The sequence below is a fragment of the Drosophila yakuba genome, chromosome 2L (genome assembly GCF_016746365.2).
Source record: "Drosophila yakuba strain Tai18E2 chromosome 2L, Prin_Dyak_Tai18E2_2.1, whole genome shotgun sequence".
In the NCBI taxonomy this organism is placed as follows: Eukaryota; Metazoa; Arthropoda; class Insecta; order Diptera; family Drosophilidae; genus Drosophila; species Drosophila yakuba.
Genome location: NC_052527.2, coordinates 29,684,608 through 29,709,309, shown reverse-complemented (window position 1 = coordinate 29,709,309; position 24,702 = coordinate 29,684,608). Strand labels below are relative to the sequence as shown.

Genomic DNA, 24,702 nt, shown 5'->3' with positions numbered 1-24,702 from the left:
TTAAATTTTGTATAATGTCTGGACTTTAACATTTCTTAGATGTGTCAACTCTCTATTAAACCAAGGAGGATTGTTAGAGATAGACGGATAGTACATCGGAACACAAAAGTTAAAAAATGATTTAATTGGATTATAAAAATATATATCTACGGCATCGGCTATTATAAAGATCGGACCAATTAGAGCCAGATATAAAAAGATTTAGCCTCCGAAAGTTTGCCCTACGAAAACAATAAATTCGTTTGGTTGACTTAACTGGCCTCACTTTTATTACGGTACCTGTATCGATTGTCACTTCGAAAGTTGGATGGTATGGATCTTCTGGTTGACTAAGAGGTGCTACTCTAGTCAGAAACACACTTTCTGGACTTCTAACAAAGCATAGATCCAACAAACGACCAAGAGAATTTCGAATATAATTAACTTGCGACAACGATATGTCGAGCAAGCCGTCAATAAAGTCATGATGTGCTGTAGGCAGAAGAATATTCGACTATTCTTCTGCGGACCACTTAGTGCCTGGTATATCAAAGTCACGTAGAACAACTAGTTGGTCCCTATTGGACAGTTTATTTGAAACGGATTGGAAAGCGGACAAATGGTTTATATATTCAGGAAATTCAGAAGTCGGCGGAATGTAAGAGCTCGTAATATAAACATAGCTATCAGAAAATGACAGCTTTACGCATAAGAATTCTAAGTTACGGAACTCGTCAAAAAGTATCTCCTCTGACGTGAGGGTTGACATAACAGCAATTAGGACTCCACCTCCCCGCCTGGAGGGACGATCATGCCTGTATACTATGTACATACCTGGGAAAACTTCAGAGTTAAGTACATTCGGTTTCAACCAAGTCTCTGTAAACACAATAATATGGGATGCAAAGGAGAGGCTATCTGAATACAAATTAGTAAGCTTACTACACAAGCCTCTCACATTTTAATAACAGATAGTCAGACTAGAGTTTAGTTTTCTGAAGATAAAGAGGTAGAAGTAGTAGAGGGGGATGTGGCAGTGATCTGGCTACGTGAGGGAAGTTTAATACCCAAGGGCCCTTATTTTCTATTTTTAATCTTCGCTTCGAACTCTTTCACAACCATACTATCCGGCCAAAAGTCGCCAGAACATATGGTCGAGAATAGCTCATTAGGGACAGTTATCTTGAAAGATGAGATGTCTCTAGCGTATTAAAGGATAAATATTTCCATTTTTATGTTGTCGGCTTTTATTTTGTCTTGTATATAAGTCAATACATCAGATAATGTTTGACCAGGGGAAAGCCGAGAAACGAAAATTTGTTTCTTTGGTGGAACCACCGAAAGGGGTTTTGGCACTGCAGGTTGTCAATATTCCTTTGTGTTGGTAAACTATTAGGAACGGGTGGAATCACCGGTTGAGAAAACAGTGCGGACAAAACGGAATCTGTAGCAATCCCATGCTGGACTCCCTCCACAACGGATTGATCGGATTGCTCCGAATCTTTTTTAGCTGCCGATCTTAGCAACATTTGTGGGTTTGCTGCGATCGTGAACGGATCAGCTGTGGAGTCCTGTTGATCGCTTGCGGGGGGTTGCGGGGCATTTCCCTTAGCCAGCCTACCACCAGCGGCTTTCTTGCGCTTTGGAGATTTCTATATAGCTTGAGGCTATTAAATTGTGAATCTAGCGCGGAAGATCATCAGCTCAACGAAAACTATCTCTAGCCACGCCAAAACTGCTGATCAGTCCTTTCAAGCCACCTTTAGTTTGGCGCATAAAGAGTTTCATTGCATTCGCAACTCCTAGGCAAGTATCATAACAGTCTTTTAGATTAGGGCCTTTCGCTAGGTCATCACTTGCCACACCCACGCTAACGCCCTCAAACAAAAACTGTCAGTGTAGAAGACTCTCCTTCGCACTTCCACTAGCTGAGTAACGGGTATCAGATAGTCGGGGAACTTGACTACAGCGTTCTCTCTTGTTTTAAATATACAAAGCAACCCACAAGCTGATTAAGTTACGTACTGGGTATACATCTAGAGATATGGCTCTCCTGGCGTAAACGATTCACCTGAGACTAAAAGAGAGAATATACTGTCTTGGTTTGCATACTCATACGCTCAAAAACTGATTAACATTATCCACGGACTCTTTTTAAAATGTATTTTTATATGTGCCATTATTTGTTTCGCAAATTTCTATCGATAAAATGATTACACAGCTAAGTAATATATATATTTTTTTTTTTAATTCTTTCTTATTCCGCTCGGGAACTTATGGCTTCTACGAGAGCCTTCCATCTAACTCTGTTTTGTGCTGTCTGTTTAGAATTTTCCCATGTGATGTTTATTTGGGCAAGTTCTTGTTGAGCGGTTCTTCTCCATGTTGCTCTGGGCCTTCCTACCCTCCTGCTTCCTTGGGGGTTCCAGTCCAGTGCCATCCTTACTATGCTACTAGGGTTTCTCCTGAGATCGTGCCCTATTCACATCCATTTCTTCTTCCTTATTTGGGTGTGTTTTGGGGGGGCTCGCACGTAACGTGCCACAGCTCAGTGTTGGCTATTCTGTTTGGCCAGAATATCCCACATATTATTTTCAGGCATTTGTTGCTGAAAGCCTGTAGCTTCTGCGTTATTTTCTTCGTGGCCATGTTTCACTTCCGTATAGCAGTATGGATTTCACACACGCATTGTAGATCCTGAGCTTTGTCCGTCGGCTGATTTGTCGGTCTCTCCATATGCGGTATAATCTCCCAAATGCTGAGCGGGCTTTGCCAAGACGGCTGGAGACATCATCATCCACTCCACCACTGTTGGATATGATGTTGCCGATTGGGTTCCCATTTATGTTGATGTTTACTTGGCTGGAATGGTTGAAGTGCATAGCTTTTGTTTTCGCTTTGTTTATCTCGAGCCCTACGCTGCTGGCTGTCCTGACGAGTTCGTCACTTTTCCTCTGTATGTCGTTGAGTCTGTGCGATATGAGACAGATGTCGTCTGCGTAGTCCAAGTCCTCAAGGTGTCTGGTGAGGTTCCACGTAATTCCGCGCTCGGAAGAGCATACTTCGCTCATTAACTCGTCGACTACGATGTTGAAGAGAAGTGGTGACAGCGGGCATCCTTGCCGAATTCCGGTGTTTGTCTGGAAAGGTGCACTAGTTTTCCCGTTGTGCAGTACCGCCAGGCTGGCATCGTCATACATCGATTTGATGATGGCGATGAGATTTGCAGGTACTCCTCTTCTTGCAAGTGCTCGCCATATTGCTGCTCTTTCAACTGAGTCGAATGCCTTCTTGAAGTCGATGAACAGGAGGTAAAGCGGGGCTCTCCATTCCACAGCTTGCTCGGTTATTATGCGTAGTGTATTTGCCTGGTCTACGCAACTCCTGTGTGGTCTGAAGCCTGCCTGTTCGTCTTGGATTGTTGGCTCAATTTTTTCCTGGAGGCGTTCGTTCAAAAGTGTAACTAAGATCTTGTAGCTGTTGTTTTTGAGCAGTGTTATCCCTCTCCAGTTGTTGCAGTCACTAAGGTCGCCTTTTTTGGGAAGCTTTACAATGATTCCGCTTTTCCAGGAGGCTCGCCTTCCCATATGCGTGAGAGATGTGCAGAGGGTATCCTGCTACTCCCACTTGGCGGCACAACACTCCTGTAGTCTATGGCCACGTTTGGTGATGTGGTGTGGCTAATTCCCATGAAGTGTTGGCGCCATCTTTGGATTTGTGCGTCATCATTGGATAAGAGGTTACCTTCTAGATCTCTGACTGGTTTGTTCTGTTTGTGATATGTTCCAGTGATCCGTGCAATCTGCTGGTATAGCGAGCGCATGTTGTTCTCGCCGGTTGCTCGTTCTGCGTCTGCCGCAAGTCTATCCAGCTGTGCTCTATTGTCCTTTCTGGCCGACATTTTTACCGCTCTGCATAGTCCGCGATACTCCTCACGGTACTGTGTGAGCTGGTCCGCCAGAGGCTTCAGGTGGTTCCTCCTACTAATCAGGTCCCAGGTCCCTTCAGATATCCACACTGCTTTTCCACGTTGTTGCAGCCCAATTATTTGCTCAGCTGTCTGCAGGTGCGCTCCCAAGGGTGGTCTTCTAGGGGGATCAGTTGTTCCCGCAATGTGGACGTCATTCTCGTCCTCAGAGTGGAGTCGCTAAGGAGGTGCAGGTTCAGAGGGGGCGCTCGTCGGTGTTGGCTGTTATCAGTGTTCCTTGAGTAGTTGCGGTTTAACTTTATTTCAAGTTCTCCAATGACCAATTCATGATCACTGTCTATAGATGCTCCCCTTTTGTTCCGAACCTCCAGTAGTGTCCAGTGAGTGTCTCCATTTCCTGCTAATGCAAATGTGGTCGATCTGGTTGCGCGTGTTACCACTAGGAGATGTCCAGGAGTATTTGTGGAGATCTTTGTGTGGGTATATTGTGCCGCCGATGACCAGTTGGAATAGCTGGCAGAGTTCCACTAATCTCTCTCCGTTGTCATTGCGAGTCCCAGTTCCATGTTGGCCCATGACAGATCTTAGTCCGGTGTTTTTGGGGCCTACTTTCGCATTAAAGTCACCCATGAGGATGTTAATGTCACCTAGCCGCGTCTTGCTGAGGGTTGCTGTGAGGGCAGTGTAGAAGTCGCCCTTGGTGTCGTCTTTGCCGCCTCGAACTGTGCTAATCTAGATGGTTCTCTCAGAGTTCTAACATTCCAATGACCAATTCGTGTCCGTTTTGATATGCCTATGGTCGTCATCCAATTTGGGGGGCCGTTTATGTTTAATTCTCTCGTTTCTCTTTCGGAAATCGGTTTAAAATTTTCGACCGATCTGCTGATTGGCCAGATGCGGCTTATCCCAGTGGTGGGGCTGCCACCTATGAAAGAATAGTTTCTAAAAACTAGAATAGTATCTTTTTTTGAGAGGATAGTTTGTGTAGCCATGCTCTCGTCATGGGTGGGGTTTGAACCCACAACCTCGTGTTTGACAGGTCGTTGCGCTATCCACTACACAACGAGGTGTAATTATTAGAGCTTATCAATTTTTTCGCGTCAACATCAATGAAAAATAAGTTTAACTTTAAGATTTTATGCACTTATTCCTTAAAGAGAAAATACTATAAATAAGAGCATGTTAGGTTTTTTTTTCTTTTGGACCTCCTGGTACGTAATTTCTGGGAGGAATTTTCTGAGACGATTTAAAACATTCACTTCATAATTATACATCCACTAATGATTCTTGTAATCATATTTGTTTTTAACCCAGCTTTTTAACACTTTCCCTAAATTGGGGATTTAAATAATACCAATACCTAAGGGCAACAACGGGTTTACCCTATAGCCAAGACGTCATACATCTCGAAATCTTATGAGCACATAATAACTTCTTACTTTATTATACCCGTTACTCGTAGAGTAAAAGGGTATCCTAGATTCGTTGAAAAGTATGTAACAGGCAGAAGGAAGCGTTTCCGACCATATAAAGTATATATATTCTTGATCAGGATCAGTAGCCGAGTCGATCTGGCCATGTCCGTCTGTCCGTCCGTATGAACGTCGAGATCTCAGGAACGACAAAAGCTTGAAAGTTGAGATTAAGTATACAGACTCCAGGGACATAGACGCAGCGCAAGTTTGTCGATTCAGGTTGCCACGCCCACTCTAACGCCCACAATCCGCCCAAAACTGCCACGCCCACATTTTTGAAAAATGTTTTAATATTTTTCCATTTTTGCATTGGTCTTGTAAAAGTCTATCGATTTGCCAAAAAACTTTTTGCCACGCCCACTCTAACGCCCACAAACCGCCAAAAGCTGCCACGCCCACACTTTTGAAAAATGTTTTGATATTTTTCTTAGCTGTAATTATCTCAGTATAATTGGCATTTAAGTTTAATTTATAATTTTTGATCCCGTTTACATACTTTTCAACGAATCTAGTATACTCGTATAGTAAAGTAACGGGTATAATGATGACATATCTTTTGACAGCACAAGGGTACTAATATGCCTACATAAGTTTCTATGCGAATTCAAGCTGCTGAAATGGTCATCTAACAGTAAACAGGTTTTTAAGGAAATTCCCGATGATGATATTCGAACACCTTAAACTCGACAAAACGCTGAAAAACTAGTGTTGAAACGTTGGGTTCGCTCTGAATGTCAGTAAAGAAACAATTAAGTCTATATTTCTGGCCGCAAGCTTACACCACCAAGCGGTGGTAAGCTCTGAAACAGCAAATTTATATGATGTATTAGGTCACTTCGCCCATGTAGTGGTAAAGGCAATAATATTTGTGCAGACGCTAGACTTAGGTTTGGACGATGAGCTTCCACGCTAATCGCAATCCTTTAATTACAATGCAAATTCATATATACATATTTGACGGAAAAGTTTCACTCAATGAAAAAATACACACATACGCAGCAGTGTATGCAAGTAGTACAAAAGGTAAGTACAAAATCAATTAAGTTTCGTCCGGTTGCTTTGTTCTAATTCACGAGCGCTGAACTTACGTATAGAGTGGGAAATGAATTACACCTGCCAAATTAAAAGGCAACACGATATTTTTGGAAAGATTCAAAGGTAAAAGGCTGTCCCATTATCAGGAGCTGCAAATGCGAAACAAATGGAAAAATATTTGGCAAAACGTTAAGGAATGACGGCGAGTTCTACTACAAAATGACAACTTGAAGGTGATGAATTAAGCAACATGATGGAGCGGACCCCGTCCGAGTAGTAGACGTTAAAACTTCATTAGACATATTTAAACGATCAGTAACTAATTTAGCTAGCGCCGCTTTTGAAGAGAGATATCCAGCTTATTTTATGAAGCAACGGTTACAAAAGTAATCCCATCACAAAAGAAAAAAGTTAAGAGTGCAGTACTCCCAATTTGCCTGGCGATCATAAAAGGTCTGGTAAGCCATTCCTGTCAGCGTATATTACTACTTGACATAGTGTGAAATTAAGCAAACTCTGTATTTGGCAAGCTTGATTTGAGATATGCTGCGGATATGAAAGGTCAAGGTCATAAATTAAGTCAGGTTGAATACGAAGGTATTATTGATGGCATTTAAAGCGCAATCAATTATTCTTAACTGTACTAAAAAAGCAAGTCAGTATGAGAAATCTAGGTCAGCAGCAATAAACAATCAAGAAATAAATAGGCAAATATCAAGGCAATCGAGGCAAGCATTTGCCGTCCTAACAGCTTAGATAACTCTGCAAGCTGATTGCTAGCGTTCTTACTGACAGTCGCCATAGAACCATCAGCCTAATTCTAGTAATCTATAGATCCACTACAACAAACTCAGGATCATTTCCCGTCGAAGAAAATATTTCCGATCTTTTCGGAAAATTTAATTCAGCTGTACAGAATTATGAATGTTTATGAATGAATACATATGTTTTAATCATACAGCTGTAGGTTGGAACGTCGTTGTGAATTATAGTGCGAATATAGTTACTATTTGAAATTCCATGTGATGTTATCCATTTGACAAACGATATGATATAAAGTGTAAGACTAATAGATCCATTATACTTTAACCTGTGTGCAAATTTATACAGACTACAATACGACTTGAGGAAAAAGGTTTGTTATCACTCTTCGTAACAGTACATTCAACACTATCACTCACATCCCTTAAGGCCACATACACCCTTTTTGAGCATGTAAAAAACTCTGCTGTGGAACAAATGACAAAGACAATTCGAAAGATTACAACAAAATTGTCTGAATCGGACAAACTAACTCTTCTTCAAAAAAGTTTGGCGAAACTAAAGGAATCAGAGTGGTAAACTCAATAATAATATTTCACTATTTCCCTTATTTTGGGAGTCCATGGAATTTCCATGAAAACGTTTGGGGAGTATGACTGTCAAACTGCATTTTCATCGTTCTTCAAAAGAAAGGACATTAATCGATTCACGATGCGACTTGTGTTTTATGAAGTATGACTAATTTCAAAAGTTGTGATGGGAATGAAGCCGTAGACGCAGTATGTGTTGGCTAGGGCGAGCTTGTGGCAACGGAATGGTTTCTCGATTTCGAAGTAAATGGTATATGCTTTCTAGTGAATTTTCATGTAACGATGTGCAATCGGCATAATTGTCAGGTCAAACAGAGTCGAAGGCTACAAATAGAGAGTCCATTGCGATATTCAATAATATGTGCTTCACTGAAATTACCGTGATAAGATCTTTCTAAAACAAAATTACCTTCTTTTATACCGACGTCCAAGACGATCGATATTCGAGAAACGAGTGCGGGAATGGCTAAATCAGGCCAAGCTCGTCCCTGTGTCCTCCGCCGGTGGTGGTGATATCGGAGCCTAGTGATGCTCCCGTAAGGGACATCTTGCCTGTCAATCCAGAAACATTTTACACTATCACTAAGTTTCCCAAGATCAGGTTAGAATATATAAAAATACAATGTTCTCCTTGCACATTATAATTTAATGTTACGACGGATAAGTCCATTTAATTAAAAACTGTTTGGTGACACCAGGAATCATATTTTGACTACCAGCAGTGAAAAGTTCTTGCGGGATTGAACTACATTCTGGCGGAGTACCACATTATGAGACCCAGTGATCTACAGCCAATTACCTATTTAAATTAAACTTATCATGATTAAGGTCAACGCAGGTGCGAGTGTACAACATTCCCAGCATCTGGTTCTGTTTATCTTTGACCAAAACACTTTTCATTAATCACGGCGCAGTCCCAAAAAAGACCGCGGAAGTAGCAAATTCGCCCTCCCTTACTATTATTACTATTATAAATATTCTAAGTCTCCCTGACCTTCCACATTTTAGTGAACGTTACCCGGAATACATTCTAAAATTCGGACTGCAAACAGCACATCAGAACCTATCAGACACACATACTAGAACTAAATGCAGGGACACTAAGTAACGCATTAATTTGTGCCGGTCTCACGACTGAGTGACTCAAAAAGCCGCGCTATAACCCACTTGCTGACGCAGCATTTAGTCGGATGCTTGTGCACAGCTGGCAAACACAGCACATTGGCGTGGATGCTATGATTTCGCAACTAATGTTAGTTTTAAGTCAAAAAATGGTATTCTCTTTGTTGTTATATTATATACAGCTGAATAATAAACACAACTGAATAATAAACACAATACCTCAAACGGCATTACTTAAATCTGGGTTATTGGTCTACTAAGTTCCAAGGCAAGTAGTTTTAAAAAAAATTCCTTCACCATAAATATTAACAAATATACTACCAACTGGCGCAGCAGCTCGGCGGATACCCTTTCCCTATATAGCAGCTACGTGCCAGTTTCGTCGTCGATAGCTTTGCGATTTCGAGAATACAGATATCGAGACAGTAAACCTAACAGAGGCATTTATATATTGCCCACATTAATTTTAACAAACTATAAATATATACGAATTTTAAGTTTATATACTCTATCAATCTTTTATTTCAGTGTTAGAAGTGTTATGTATAAATATTTGGAAAAAGAAGGCGAACTGAATTTTCATAAAATATTTAATGAAGTCTTGGGTAAGTATGAATCTACATATGCTGAAAAATTTGTAACTATATAAAACTATTCGCAGGCTATTTATTGTTCAAAGACTTTTGTGAAAACGACTCAGATGAACCTATACAGCAACTTAAGTTTTTTGAACAGGTAAAATACCTTTTTCTTATTGGAAGTTGTATTAACTCTTTCATTTTTTATTTAGATAAAAATTTTTGAAAAAACAGAATGTTATGATGAGAGAAAAAAAATGGCAAGAGATATTTATGACAATTTTATAATGGAGGAAATGCTGTCGCACACCTATGCAAGTAACCATTAATAAAAATTGACGAAATGTAATTTTTCAACTTATATTTATAGGAATACTCCAAGCATGCTGTTGCGAGTGTCCAAAAATATTTATTAAAAAATGAGGTTCCGGTTGAGTTATTTGAAGTAAGCGATTTTATTAAAACAAAAAACTTTAATTTCATCAAGCAAATGCCATTAAATAATTCCATGGGTGGAATTGTGACGTTCGTTTGTTATGTGTGACGTTCTTATTTACTATAAGCTCTTACTATACGAGTACGGATATATTTACATTTTTCAATTATAATGTTTTAACTAGTGGACACACCTTAATATAGTGGACACACCTTAATATATCATTATTAAAATTTTTATTACTTCTACTTGAATTTGGGTAAAATGGGCGCACGCTGTGAGTAAGCTAAAACCATATCTGATCCTGTTCTTTTAAATGGGGATCGGTTCAAGAAACAGTATATATATCTGTTCCTCTTAATTTGGACAATTTTAATCTTCAAATTTTACTATATAGATCCAGTTGTCTGATAGACATTCTTTCGTTTGACAGTGCACAGGTAATTGGAATTACCCTCATTTACCACGACATTAACCGTCCTTATTCTTTCACAATCCGCCGTGATCGCTTTACCAATTACATGTCGTTGTTATATTGTCCCTAGTTTCCATATCCAGTGCTGCCCATAGTCTGATATATCCATGGATATCCCTTTCGATTTCTCCAATCCGCGTGGTTCCGGTGTTGCAGACCGCCAAAGGTGATCCCCTGCGGTTTCGTGTGTAAATTCTGCCATTATGTTTACCTTTTTAGAATTTTTCTAGCTCCACCATGTATCGATGGTTCCTTACTACAGTGGCCGACCCTTCTGAACAACTTACGGCTTTAAGTTGCTCCCTCTTCAGAGGCCTGCGGAAGGCTTGCGGCGTCATACCTCCGCTTGATATCCTTACCGGCTACGTCCTTTTTCTTCCTGCGTGTGATCGCTCATTTTCAAACGCCTTGGCCCTTAGGGCTCTCGCGACCACACTCCGACCCATCTTCAGATGATACCGTTTGCCGCCATTGTCGGCGGCCACGTCTCGATTGGCCGCGACTGTACAGTTGCACCTGGTCGATCTCCCGTCTCTAAGGAGACTACCGCTTAACGTGTCCTCTAGCTCATTTGCCACACCTCGTCGGATAGTTCCACATCCGGGATTTCTACTCGGTCTCCTCTGGTTTTGCAGAGGATGGGAACCGCAACGCCTAGGGTGATGCCAGTAGCTGGAGATAGGAATCATTACTCCATTTCGCCCCTGGTTGTTCCCCGACCGCGCACCTACATATTCGGTCCAAGGCTATTTTTGTATTTCGCCTATCTTAGCTTTTTCAGGATATAATTTATCATAAGCATTGGTTTATGCGTTCCTCACCTCTTTTTTTATCACGATCACGATGATCACGCGAACGGGACGTGATTTGAAGTAGCTTGTCGATCGTAACGTTGATTTCGCTTTGAATCGCCACCGACAGTCTGTCGCGCGACAAGCTTTGACTCTACGCCCTCGTCGGTATCGTCACACTTAGCACTGCGAAATCCATCCTCGTCCATATATTTTTTTTTACACCACAGTACTAGGGCGTCTATGATTTTTCGAAGGTACCGCCCGTTTGTAATTTGTATCTTCAAACTCGTCGGTCAACGTCGACAGGGAATGCAGTTGGCAGCAATAGTAGGGCCCGATAGAAGATCTCATTTATACGTTACAGATTCTCATTGTAGTTATGCTCTGGGACCGCATCAGGGCTTGCGTAGTCTTTGTCCTTGTCCCTGATTTTGCAGTTGGACTTCTCCTGCCAGCTTCGTCATAAAGCATGCTTAGGCTATGAATAATTTTTAAAGCATTGCTCTGGGTTTCATGTTCAGACCGTGTTTCATAGCTAACTACTTGACCTGATCCAAACGCTTCGCCGTCATAACAAAGTTCCATTCCAAGGATTTTTATACCCGTTACTCGGAAAGTAGAAGGGTATACTAGATTCGTTGAAAGGTATGTAACAGGCAGAAGGAAGCGTTTCCGACCATATCAAGTATATATATTCTTGAGCAGGATCAATAGACGAGTCGACCTGGCCATGTCCGTCCGTATGAACGTCGAGATCTCAGGAACTACAAAAGCTAGAAAGATAAAATTAAGCATATAGACTCCAGAGACATAGAAGCAGCGCAAGTTTGTCGATTCATGTTGCCACGCCCACTCTAACGCCCACAAACCGCCGAAAACTGCCACGCCCACACTTCTGGAAAATAATTTGATATTTTTTCATTTTTGTATTAGTCTTGTAAATTTCTATCGATTTGCAAAAAAACTTTTTGCCATGCCCACTCCAACGCCCACAAACCTCCAAAAACTGTCGGTGTAGAAGACTCTCCTTCGCTCTTCCAATAGCTGAGTAACGGGTATCAGATGGTCGGGAAACTCGACTATAGCTTGTTTTTGAATATTCTCGCGGTGATGTCACGACTGGCACAAGTTACTTCTTGTTTCCTTGTCCAGAACAACCACTAACTGATTTCCTACGTTATATTCCAAGGATGTTGCCTTCTTCTCATAAAAAAATCCTTTTTGAAAATACAAAGTTCGAATATAACACTGTGTTACAAAAGTATGCTCCTATTTAATTACATTGACGGGGAGCAAAAAAAGGTTAAATTAGGATGCACATGCTTCTTATGTGGTGTCACACCAAAATCCCTGGAGCAAGGTTTTTTGACGCCAAGGCCACGTAAACGAAAATCGTCTCAAAACCGTCGGCAAGTGTAACCCAATTTTTTCATTTTATTACGATTTTTACTTAATTTACCTACTCTAACTATGTAATTGCTGAACTTCTTCATCTTACCACCATAATGAGGTATCTTCTTAATTTGTACAAGGAATTGTCCTATGTGGTTCTCAGACAGCTGCATTGTTGGGCTTGCCATTTTATCTATCAATACATTTACTTACAATTGAGTGTTTATTGACCGATTTTGAATTTTATGATTTCATAGTGGTGTCTTATTATTATTACCAATTCTTTTATGTCCTCTAACGTTTGTTCCTTACAATTAATAAGTCCCTGATAATTTATTTAAGAAGTTATATCAAAAAAGATGTCGACTGGTTTGGGATTTGTCAGAGTTGTTGTATCTGTGTACAGCAATAAATACCAACTCAGTTATCCTAAGGCTATTTCAAGGGATTGTAGGTAATTAAGCACGGTGGGGCAGAGCAGGCCCTTTTATTATTGGACACTATCGTTTCCGGTGCTGTAAAATAATAGAGAACTTCGACCAGTCTCTCGCGGAAATGTACTGATGATTTTGACTCTTTTGGAAATAGTTTGGCGAATTTGAAAAAGTTATCACTGAGTTAAAAGTTATCGACTGAGGAATCTGAGTTTTTCGATCATAAAAAGGTCGATGTGTAGAATTTCGCATGGATATTATTGAAGTCTGGGAAAGATAAATCCTCTGAGGAAGAAAGGATGTTTTTAAGATCGTCGAAGGCCCTTGTAGTTTCCTCGTCGAGTGAAATTGAAATACGTTTGGATTGGGACGCTATAACCTGAGCATGCTCCCCCCTCATAAATAAATTTCCTATAATAGGAAGTCATCCCTAAGAAGCTCTTGAGTTCTTTCAGGTTGGGGCGGGGCATTTCTCTTATAGCTTTCACCTTTTTCCCATCTGCTCGGATCCCGTCCGATGTTATTACGTAGCCCAGAAATTCCACCTGGTTGTGTAGAAACTGTGTTTCTTCTAAATTTACTTGCAACTTGGCCTGTCTCAATTTTTCAAATACATCGCGCAGATTGCGCCAGTGAGACTCATAGTCTTTACTGAAGACAATGATATCGTTAATTTATACATAGAAAATCCTGCCGATGTATTCTCGCAAAACATGGTCGATCATTATTTGGAAGACTGCCGGGTCATTTTTCAAGCCGAAGGGTAGGCGCGTAAATTCGTATTTCCCGATCAGAGTGGAGAACGCTGTTTTTGGGATGACGGATTCCTCCATGTGGATTTGATGGAACCCAGACGTTAAGTCGCGTGTGGTAAAATGTTTGGCTTCGCCTAAGCTGGATAAGGTGGATGTTATATCGGGGATTGGGTAAGCATCGGAGATGGCGACAGCGTTAAGCCGTTTAAAGTCGATTACCATTCGATATTGTTTTGTTTTGGGTCAGCATCGAAGATGGTGACAGCGTTAACCCGTTTAAAGTCGATTACCATTCGATATTGTTTTTCCCCATTAGGCTTTGGTTTTTTTGGGACTATCCAGACCGGGGTTCTCTTGGAGGGCCTAATTATTCCCTCGCACAGTAGTTCTCCGACCTGATTTTCTACTTCTCCCCTCATGCTCGCGGGGTATGGGTAACTTTTAGAATATACCGGTTTTTGAGTGTTTGTTCGGATTTCAGCTCGAACACTTGTTCCCACTGCCTCATCTGGCGAAAGTGGTTCGAAAATGGCAGAGAATTCAGAGATCAGGGGTTCAAGTCGCATTTTTGCTTCTGCTGGGTGCTGGTCGTCAATTAACGAGTGGAAAAAGATTGAAGGCATGGCTAATAACGGTATTTGTACCCCTAAAGCTAATGTTAACGAGTCATATTTCGTGTCGATTATTGCATTGAGGGATTTCAGGGTGTCGTCTCCGATTATGCCATGAAAGGCGGTTAAACCGGAGAGAACGAAGAAGGCTACATGGGAGTCGTTTCCCAAGGGCCCGAAGAATGGTCCTGTTACTTGGTGGGTTATTCTTATATCCCCCCAGCGGACAGGACAGGGAAACGTTTTTGCATGGGTTTACAACACTTGGCTAGCTGGGGACTAATAAATTTCTTATTTGCGCCAGTATCTATTAGAAACTGTAGCTTAGCCCCATCCATCACAACATACTCTATGTATGGAACGTCCGGCAAGGCCTTGTCATAGTAACCCTCGCTTCCGCTTTCCTCCCCATATTCGGCTGCAGTGGTTCCAGCCGGGGATGGAGCACCGCTCAGGTAATATATTCTCTGAGATTTCCGAAAAGAATTAATTATAAGAAGTGCTGGGGCTGCGTTTTACGCTCGAATTTTGGTTGGAACGATTGATGGTGTTCCATCTTAATTGCTTGGGCGTTTGAATACCTCGGCTGAGAATTTCTGCATGCGTTCTGATATTGGTACTGGGTATTGTGCGAAGAGTGGTTCGAGTAGTTCGACTGGGGCCGCCACATGTATTTCTGGGAAGGCGAAACTTATTAGAATAAGTATTAGAATGCGCGACATGGTTCCGAGAAGTAAGATTTTGTAGTTCTAGGCAGATAGTGTATGCTTCTGGTAAACTCTTCGGCCCTCGGATCACCAGTAATCTCGAGATATCGCCATATTGACGTCCAGGGCTCTGTCCCTGTAGGTTTCCACCAGCGCTCTGAGGATATCCGGGCTTTGCTTGCCATTCTTTAGGCAGCGTAATATTAGAGTGGCTATTTATCGCAGAATAAAAAGCCTCTACCGTCCTAGTCTCCTGAACCATTTGGCCTATTTGGTATTCCAAGGTGCGTAAAGGAGCGCTAATATGCGTTAGGTCTCCGGCCAATCATCCTCAGAAACAATATAAGATACAAGGGTTGTTCCCACATTTCCCCTAACTTTCTGTCGTACGCTGACCACAATGGAACGGTACCAAGGCCTTTCCTTGATTATTTCGTAATCTTTTAGGATGGCCTCTGCTCTCCCAAACAATAAGTCGTAACTACCTGTTTCGCCCTCGAATACCTGCAGTTCTTTCACATTATCGGGTAGCCTAGCAATTTCCTTTAATTCATATTCGGTGCGGGCGGGGGTTAATGGCATTGATTGGGGAGTGACTTCGTTAGTCGTTTCCCGATTAGCCTCAAGCCCGATCACCTTTTCATTAACTTCTGAACAGATGTGTCTTCGGTAATTCAGATTTAGTTGTTAGCCTAGCTTGCCGAAAACGTCTCACTCACTCGGGTCCTTTGTTTTTGCTTATTTGTGTTCCCTCGACAATCACAAAATAATGAAAATTATATTGGTGGGCATGTGGCAAGTGAAATATTCTTTTTTTTATTTATCGCCTTATTTTTTGAATTGTCATTTTTTATTATGCATTCGTGAGTTTCGTAATTTGTTTTTTTTTTTATTTCTTATATGTTTTTTTTAATATATTCTCGGTTCTACTTTTTGTTTTGTTTTATTTTGAAGAAGTTTATAATCAATTTGTTAATAGCAGCTCTTTGATTCCTTTATATTCGGCGTTGAACACGGTGGGCCGTATTACTCCGTTTTGACTTGTTGCCTGCAAGGTACGGTTGCCACACAATTCACTAGGCGACCCTTTTGTGCTGGTAACACAGGGGGTTTCCAGTAAATTACTCACACCATACATCATACTATAAAATTCATTTTATATTGGCGACACTTTATTGCCCCTGAATCGAAATCACCGCGGCAGTTCGGAGACTTCTAAGCCCTATGTGAACCCGAAAGCACTGAGAGTATCTCTCTCAGACTCTCCCTATTGCAAACGCCTTCAAGCTCTGTAGCTACCAGCACAGTAATCTCAATATCTTCTGCAACTGCACCTATAGAAACAACAATAACAACATCAACCCTATGCACAATACCGATAGCGGTGTACGTTTCTGCTGAACCATCAAAACCCAAAGCAAGTGCACTCACGTCGACTCTTGAAAGCAAAAGCGGACAAGAACCAAAACAATACAAATACTGGATCAAACAGGGCTACATCGCTACATCCAAATAAAGCGAAACCTAAGCCCACAACACAAACCGACAGGTAATCAGCCGAAATTAAATCGTGCTTACAACAACTCAGCTTCAAATAGGTTTGTATTATTGGATGACTGCGAAGTGCATCCAACCAAAGAACAGGATCAGAAGAATATTAAGACTCCTCCAATACGTGAGAAAACCTCTTACTAAGGGAAACATACTCGAAATAAAAGTGCAGACTCCGGATGAGTCTAGCCACCGATCAGTGACCAAGTACCTGGATGAACCTGGGAAAAGTTACTACACCTACCAGCTTAATAGTGCCAAAGGATTGCAGGTTGTCATTAAATAAATACAATTATCAGTGACCCCATCCGAAATTATCGAAGCACTAAAGGAGAAAAACATCCTATTTAAAAACTACAGCTTCTACTGCACCGGATAATAAACGTCTAAGAGTCACACAAGCGCAGGCATCCTTTACAGTGCACGAACTGCCAAGAATATGGCCACACCAAAGCGTACTGCACCCTAAAATCCCTCTGCGTTGTTTGCAGCGATGCTCACAGTACAGCAAAGCGTAACTAGAACGGCAGTTCAATTAAAATATGCAGTAATTGTAGCGTAAAACACACAGCCAACTAGCGAGGATGCATTGCTTACACGAAACTTGAGAGTCGTCTAAACAAACGCGTGGCTTCAGCTCGTGATCGTACCATACCAGCAATTCACAAAGTAACGGAACCGACTACAACTTATATCCTTTCGTCTGGCAGATACCTAACAATGCCAAATTTTTCCTTTGCAAGTACACTAAAGTCAGAGTCAAATCAGCATACAACCCCATTCATGAAACATACAATCACGAGAACATGCAACAGCAGCCAATTGGAGTTGAACCGATTGTGCTTTCGATGTAGCAAAGCATTAAAGACTTCATGGCATTCATGCAAGCAACTATGCAAGAGCTCGTTTCTTTAAAAACAGCATAATCAGGCATGCTCCGGTAATCGTTATTTTTATTCGACTTCGATGTGGGCCAAATCTTTTGATTTCGTTTTTAGGTGCAAAATTTTTTCTATCGGAGTGTTTCGTTTCTCATCGCTTCTTGCTGCTCAAACAGCATATTTTTTTCTTTAGTCATAATTTAACAATGTGAAAAAATTAGAAAATCTAGAGCTGCCACCTTTTTCACAGTTCTAATTCCGATGTTCGCAATTACATTTTTACTACACGTTGACCATTTAAGCAGTTAAATTAAATAGCATTTTATACAAACAATACTTTTGGCCCTGCTTTAAAATAATTAATAAATTCTTTTATATTTTATAATTATATTTACCTGCCTTTTTCGTTTCACCTTTTCGTTGCACCTGCCTACCGTTTCACGGTATGGCAACCTTCGCGATAGCTTTTGCCGGCGTACTTATCGACCCGTTGCCAAATCGAAAATTGTTGTTGCCGATGGCAACATTTTGTTTGTCAAATCTGAGCTAGGGTAAGAAATAAATTTCATAAAATACCTAAAAGGCAGAATGATCTTGTGGTGATGTACAATTAACATCAATAGACCACTGAGTAAATTATTTTTTTCCCTTAGTAAATAATATCTGATTTGATATAAAAAAGACATTTACTTTTTATTTCGGCCAAACAAAAGTGTCCGTTTTACAAATCGAACAATTCTTACGAATTTGAAAACCGGAGAACCAATTTTTTGATTTTAAATCCAAATCGTAAGCATGCCTGAATGACTCCCTTAATAATAGCAACCTGGAACGCTACAAGCGTTTCGCGACACAAGCTTGCTTAGTTCTTAGCTGACAGAAACATTGATGTTATGCTACTCTCAGAGACTCATCTTACAGAAAAGAAACATTTTCAAATATCAGGATAACAATTTTACTTTACAAATCACCCGGATGGCAAGGCCGTGGAGGCACTGGCATACTAATCCGATCCCGAATTAAGCACCACTTTCTTAGTAATTGGCAAGAATACTGCCTACAAAAACCTCTATAAGCCTCCAACGCTATAACGGTGACCACATTCTGGCTGCTGTCTATTGCCCACCCCGCTTCACAATATCTGAGGACAAATTCACAACACTTTTCGACTCGCTTGATGAAAGGTTTGTTGCATCTAGCGATTGGAAAGCCAAGCACATGTACCGGGGATTTCGAATAGCGACTCCAAAAGGAAAACAGCTGTACAACGCAATTATTAAACCGGAAAGCAAGCTTAATTATGTTTCTCCGGGTGCGCCTAAATACTGGCCAGGAGATCCTAAGAACCTTCCAGATTTGATTGACTTTGCCATCACTAAGAGGATATCCCAATCAATAATTACAGCTTACGCACTTGCAGAACTTTCATCTCATCACTGCCCTGTGCTCTTTCATCTTATGTACCAGCTGCAACACATCGAGCGGCCGTATAGGCTTACAAGCAGCAGGACTAGTGGGGAGAGGTATAAAAAATATGTTTGTTGCCATACCGACTTTTCAAGCCCCTTTGAAGTAGAGCAAGACATTGATCAGTTTGCTGGTGACCTAGAATCAACACTAGTTGCAGCAGCAAAAGCATCAACTTCACAAGGTACCCACTCATGCAGTATAAAGACAAGTCGACAAGACATGACAAGTCGGGATACTGATTTGCCTGTGCTCACCTGGTGCAAAGACTAGACTAAAAGCAGCTTTTTTCAGACTTACTAAAGCACTTCAGAAAGAAGAAGCGGACGCACAACTACGTTACCTCGAGAGTCTTACGCCCACCAGCACAAAGAACTCATTGTTGAAAGCCCATAGGAATCTACAGGCACCAACAGAAACTGGGCTCGTAGTGACATGGATAGAGCCAGAGCCTTCACTGATCATCTCAGAAAAGTATTTTAACCAAAGCCAGCCACTAGTTCATTTACTCTCCACTCTTAACTCCATCTGACTTAACACCACAAGATCCCATAGAATTCCAGCCAATCGAAATAACGAATATCATTAAAGAGCAACTAAAGACTGGAAAATCGCCTGGCTTATTAACCCCAAAAATGATCACCGAGCAGTTCTACAATGCAGTTCTACAAATTTTCTGGCTCTTCAACGCAATTACCAAAATTGGATATTTCCCTCAAAAGTAGAAAAAATCAGTCATAGTTATGATCCCTAAGCCCGGGAAAGAGAAAACACAGCCATCATCATAAAGCAAGAAGCTTAAGTGCAGCTGCTACGAATCAGTACCCACCTCGAAACACACTACAAACTCCCATCGCACCAATTTGGTTTTCGGGCAATATATGGAGCTATTGAGCAGGTTAACCGCATCACAACAGAAACGCCTTTGAACATCGTAAACACTGCACAGCTTTATTCTTAGACGTTGCACAAGCATTCGATAGAATATGGTTGGATGGATGTTTTAAATAATCAAACTGCTTTCTCAAAACTTACATAAGCTTCTAAAGTCTTACTTATAGAAAAGAGTGTTCGCGGTTAGATGTAGTTCAAGCACTTCAAGCGATTGTACTATAGAAGCTGGAGTGCCCCAAGGAAGTGTATTAGGTCCAATTCTATACACCCTATACACGGCGGACATCCCAACAGACTACCAGTTAACTATATCTACATTCGCTGATGACACTGCAATACTGAGTCGATCCAGATGCCCAGTAAAAGCTACGATGCAACTAGCACGCTATTTAACATGTGTAGAGAATTGGCTTGCAAATTGGCGCATATGAGTAAACGAACTAAAAACGCAAACAAGTTACGTTTACCCTTAACAAACAAAGCTGCCCACCCTTGGTTATGAACCACACGCGCATCCCACAAGCCGATGACGTAACATACTTAGGTATTCATCTGGACAAGCGGCTCACCTGGCGGAAACACATAGTTGACTAAAAGCAAAGGATCTACACTGGCTTATAAACGTTCGGTCTCCCCTAAGCCTGGAGTACAAAGTCCTTTTGTATAACTCCGTTCTTAAACCCATATGGACCTATGGCTCCGAGCTATGGGGCAATGCATCGAGAAGCAACATCGACATCATACAGCGAGCACAGTCTAGGATTCTGAGAATCATAACTGGAGCTCCATGGTATCTTCGGAACGAGAATATACACAAACACCTAGAAATAAAACTTGTCATTGAGACAATAACAGAGAGAAAAGTAAAATACAAGGAAAAACTAGGCTCACATCCAAATTCCCTTGCAAGAAAACTTCTTTGAGTATGCAGCCAAAGTCGACTGCACCGCAACGATCAACCAGCCCAGCGTTAAATTTGTTAGGCCACATAGCACAAGTCATCTCATAAAATGATAATAAGCTAGCTTAGAATAAGATTTGAAAACTTATTGTTAGTCTTTTAAGTAAAAGGGAAGATTCAGTAAATAAGAAGATTTAAAAAAAAAACAAAAAGTCAGTGCTCCGACCGGTCTCCGGGCAATTGCCCTTGGAATGCGCGATCAGCAGTTCTTTCACTGCGCGTGCACGCCGCCGGATATGGTGACCTGCAATTCGGCAGTTTCTCTCCGTGCGAACCGCCTGTGCTAACTTCTCCCCTTTTCAAGTGGTCGCCGTCCCGGTGACCTGCTAGCTTCACATCAGTGTCAGTTCCCGGTTTTGTTCGCCTCCTGACCTTAAGGTGATGGTATCCGAGCCAGACGGAAGGCGATGAGTACGGCGAGTGAGTTGCTGAGGAGGGAGCCTAAAGTGAGTTCTTCTCTGAGGGTCCCTATGTGGTGGAGGTTCCTCAAACTTAAATCGTGGAGAAATGGGAGACTCTGCCGGTTGTGGTGGGCCGTGATGTTGAATGTCGAATTGTTTAGAAAATAGAAAAAGGGATAAACGATACGACAGAGCTAATTCTATTAGCAACTGCCAGGTATAATAGAAATATACATTCGGTAACGGACAAAAAACCAATAGAAATAATACACTCAACAATTCGAGAAAAAAATCAGCGAGAAAATTCAGCAAGCACAGCGTAAGAGCTTGGAAACGTCCAATAAAAAGAGGACAGATAAAAATTACCAAGTAGGCGAAAAAGTTTTCCTAAAGTCAAACAAGCGCTTGGGAAACAAACTTTCTCCGCTTTGGAGCTCCAAAACGGCACTTGCGCCCAGCAGATAATTTCCGGAGCTGGGCCCTTTTTCTATTTTCAGGCAAAGGTGGTGCGTTTGCGATAGAAATGTTAAAATTGTTGAGGAGGACTGATTTGATTGTTTCTGAATTTAGTGACCTTTCGTCGTCGCAATAGATGGTTTTTGTGTTTGGAAAAAAGTTGGCTATATTTAATATTGGCGACTTTACGCCTACGATTGTCTTGATGGAATGGCGAGTTTTGAAAATTTGTCGACACACGTAAGGAAGAGGGTCCCATCTGTTAAGAATATATTGATGTGGAGTATTTCTCCAGCATAAGAGGGAATTGGCGTCTGTCTGATTTTATGTTTATTGTTGTGTCGACTATACTTGGCCATAGAACAGATCTTGCAGTTAGATGCCGTTTCTGTTGTTAGGCGAAGCATTTTTGGGAAGAAGTAGTCTCGCAAGATCTGCTTCACATTTTCTTGGGCTGCGCGATGGGCCCTATTGCGTTCGGCTCTGGCGATTTCCCTTTGTTCCGTTTTGTAATATCTTGCACCACATGTTTTGAATATCTAAATGTGGTATTTGGGAATGCTTCAATTAGTAAGTTTTGAATAAATGCTAGGATTGGAAGTGTGCAATGGTGTTTATAAGGTTTTCCCGGTCGGAAAATCTTATTACGTGTCTCATTTTGTTTTTAAAGAGAATAAGGTTACTCACTGAAGAATTTTTATCTTCTTCTATAATGATCTGATCTAATGATCTAATGATCTAAAACAATTAATTGGCTTGTCTATTGTGTCGATGGTATAGGTCAGCGATTCTTCTCTATGTATTGTAGCTGCGTCTGACTCGTATGTGTCTTTACAAACCCTGTTGCTTTGGCAAGATAATACGTCTGACTCGTATGAGTCTTCTAATGCGTATACGTTCTGACGAGATAACGCGTCTGCCACTAGGTTTTCTTTTCCTGGCGTGTAAATAAGTTTCGCCCCATAGTCTTCGATAATCCCATTCCAACGTTTTAGCTTCGTATTAGGATATTTGTCCGAGATGGCGAAAGTGAGTGGTTGGTGGTCGGTGTAGACGCGCAACTCTTTTACACCGTATATGTAATTACGAAGGTTGTTAAGCGCCCAAACTATGGCCAGAAGCTATCGCTCGTTGGTTGCAAAATTTTTTTCGTTATCACGCAGCGTGCGCGATATCATTGTAATTGGGCGCTTGTCTTGGGATAATACGGCTCCAAGTGCGTACCCAGATGCATCCGTCGTTAAGTCGAACGGTATTTTAAAGCCTGGGAATGAAAGAAGAACATCTTCTGATGCCAATATCTCTCTTAGCCTTGATACTTGCTTGTTTTCCCGTTTTCGCCTTTAAGAATTCCCGTTAGGAGACCTGTGATTGACGCAAAGTTTTCGATAAAACAACAGTAGTAACTTGCTAAACCCAGAAAAGATCTGAGATCAAAAAGAGTTTTTGGCACGGGGAACTCCTTTATGGCTTTCACCTTTTCAGGTGAGGTTCGGAGACCCCCTTGCGACACGATGAATCCCAAGTGTTCGACGCTTTTTTTGAAAACTTCGACTTTTCTTGAGATACCTCATGCCTGCTTCAAACATTTTTTCGGGGACCCACTGTATGTCCTTGACATGGTCCTCTTTTGTTTTTCAGAAAATAATAACATCGTCGACATACACGTAGCATATCTTTGAGATTCCTTCTATTAAAACGTCATCTATAGCTCTCTGAAAAATACTTGGGGCGTTCTTACCGAATGGTAATCTGCAAAACGAGAAAGCTGTTTTTTCTCGGTCTTTCTCTGCTAACTCGATTTGATAAAAGCCCGCTTTAAGGTCGAGCGTTGGGAAATATTTTTACTCGCCCTTATTTAACAATATAGTCCTTAAGAACTTTAAGTATTAAAAAATGTGACCGTACATTAAACAGAGAAATTAGGAACTTTTGTTCTATTTTTGTATGGCCATGAATTGACATAACGCTAAAAGGTTTTTCTACGCCTCAATGCCTTTAAGCTCTGGGCATGGTGCTATGTAATTTTTTGAAGTGCCAGTATCAATAAGTAATTTGATTAGGATTTTACCCTAAAAAATTGCAGACGTCGTCTGTGTCGAGGTCGTCTTCTATTTGTTTAACCCCCTCATGTGCAACCTTGTTATAATCTTCATCTCTTGACCCCTGTTCTGGCATATAGTTAATTCTTTGTTGAGTCCGTGTGGATTGGCCTGGTTTGATGATTTCCTCCCATTGGGTTTTTATGAAATGGGGATTTTTTAATTGCCCCTAGGTTCTGATCCTGTTCAATATAGTTATATGAATTTTGTTGTGATGAATTTCTCCACCCTGCCTGCCGCTGATTTTGCGGTTTATAATTTTTTTCCTCATTATGCCGGGCAAAGTTGAGTATCGGGTATCAGATAGTCGGGGAACTCGACTATAGCGTTCTCTCTTGTTCCAAAGTGCGGGCGTGGCAGCTTTGTGCGGTTTGTGGGCGTTAGAGTGGGGGTGGCAAAAAGTTTTTTGACAAATCGATAGAAATTTACAACACCGATACAAAAATTAAAAAATTTCAAAACACTTTTCAAAAGTGTGGGCTTGGCAGTTTTGGACGGTTTGTGGGCGTGATCAAGAATATATATACTTTATATGGTCGGAAACGCTTCTCTCTGCCTGTTACATACTTTTCAACGAATCTAGTATACCCTTTTACTCTACGAGTAACGGGTATAATAAAAATCGGCATTAATGAATTGTAATCCTAGCAATTACACATTAAAAGAACTAAAAGCTCTGTGTCTGCAAAACAAACTTAAAAGTAGTGGCACAAAAGTCGAATTGATTAAAAGACTTGAAAATATTAAATTTGAGTGGTGCGCGCATGAAAAAATAACACAGCAATGAAAAAAATCAACGCCACAGAACAAACCGGTAAAATAGACAGGGATGAAAACAACGGCAACGGCGAAGAACAAAGTAGCGAAAAAGAAGTACCAAGAAGTAGCGACAACGACGGCGACACGATGACGGCAA

The 24,702-nt window shown here is 41.1% G+C and overlaps 1 protein-coding gene across 5 annotated transcripts in view; it reads left to right on the top strand.

The window, feature by feature from the left end:
* Positions 1-24,702, top strand: part of LOC6539269 (G protein-coupled receptor kinase 1) — a 133,439-nt gene that overhangs the window by 22,364 nt on the left and 86,373 nt on the right. For 2 of the 5 annotated variants that reach the window (XM_039371250.2, XM_015189739.3), the window contains exons 2-5: positions 9,420-9,496; positions 9,553-9,626; positions 9,682-9,783; positions 9,840-9,914. The exons of 1 other annotated variant lie outside the window; for it this stretch is intronic. In XM_039371250.2, the coding sequence (XP_039227184.1) occupies positions 9,420-9,496; positions 9,553-9,626; positions 9,682-9,783; positions 9,840-9,914 (328 nt within the window). Of the gene's footprint in view, positions 1-9,419; positions 9,497-9,552; positions 9,627-9,681; positions 9,788-9,839; positions 9,915-24,702 lie in introns of those variants that run through there. 2 more of the 5 variants (XM_002086129.3, XM_015189740.2) reach the window with 2 other exon arrangements.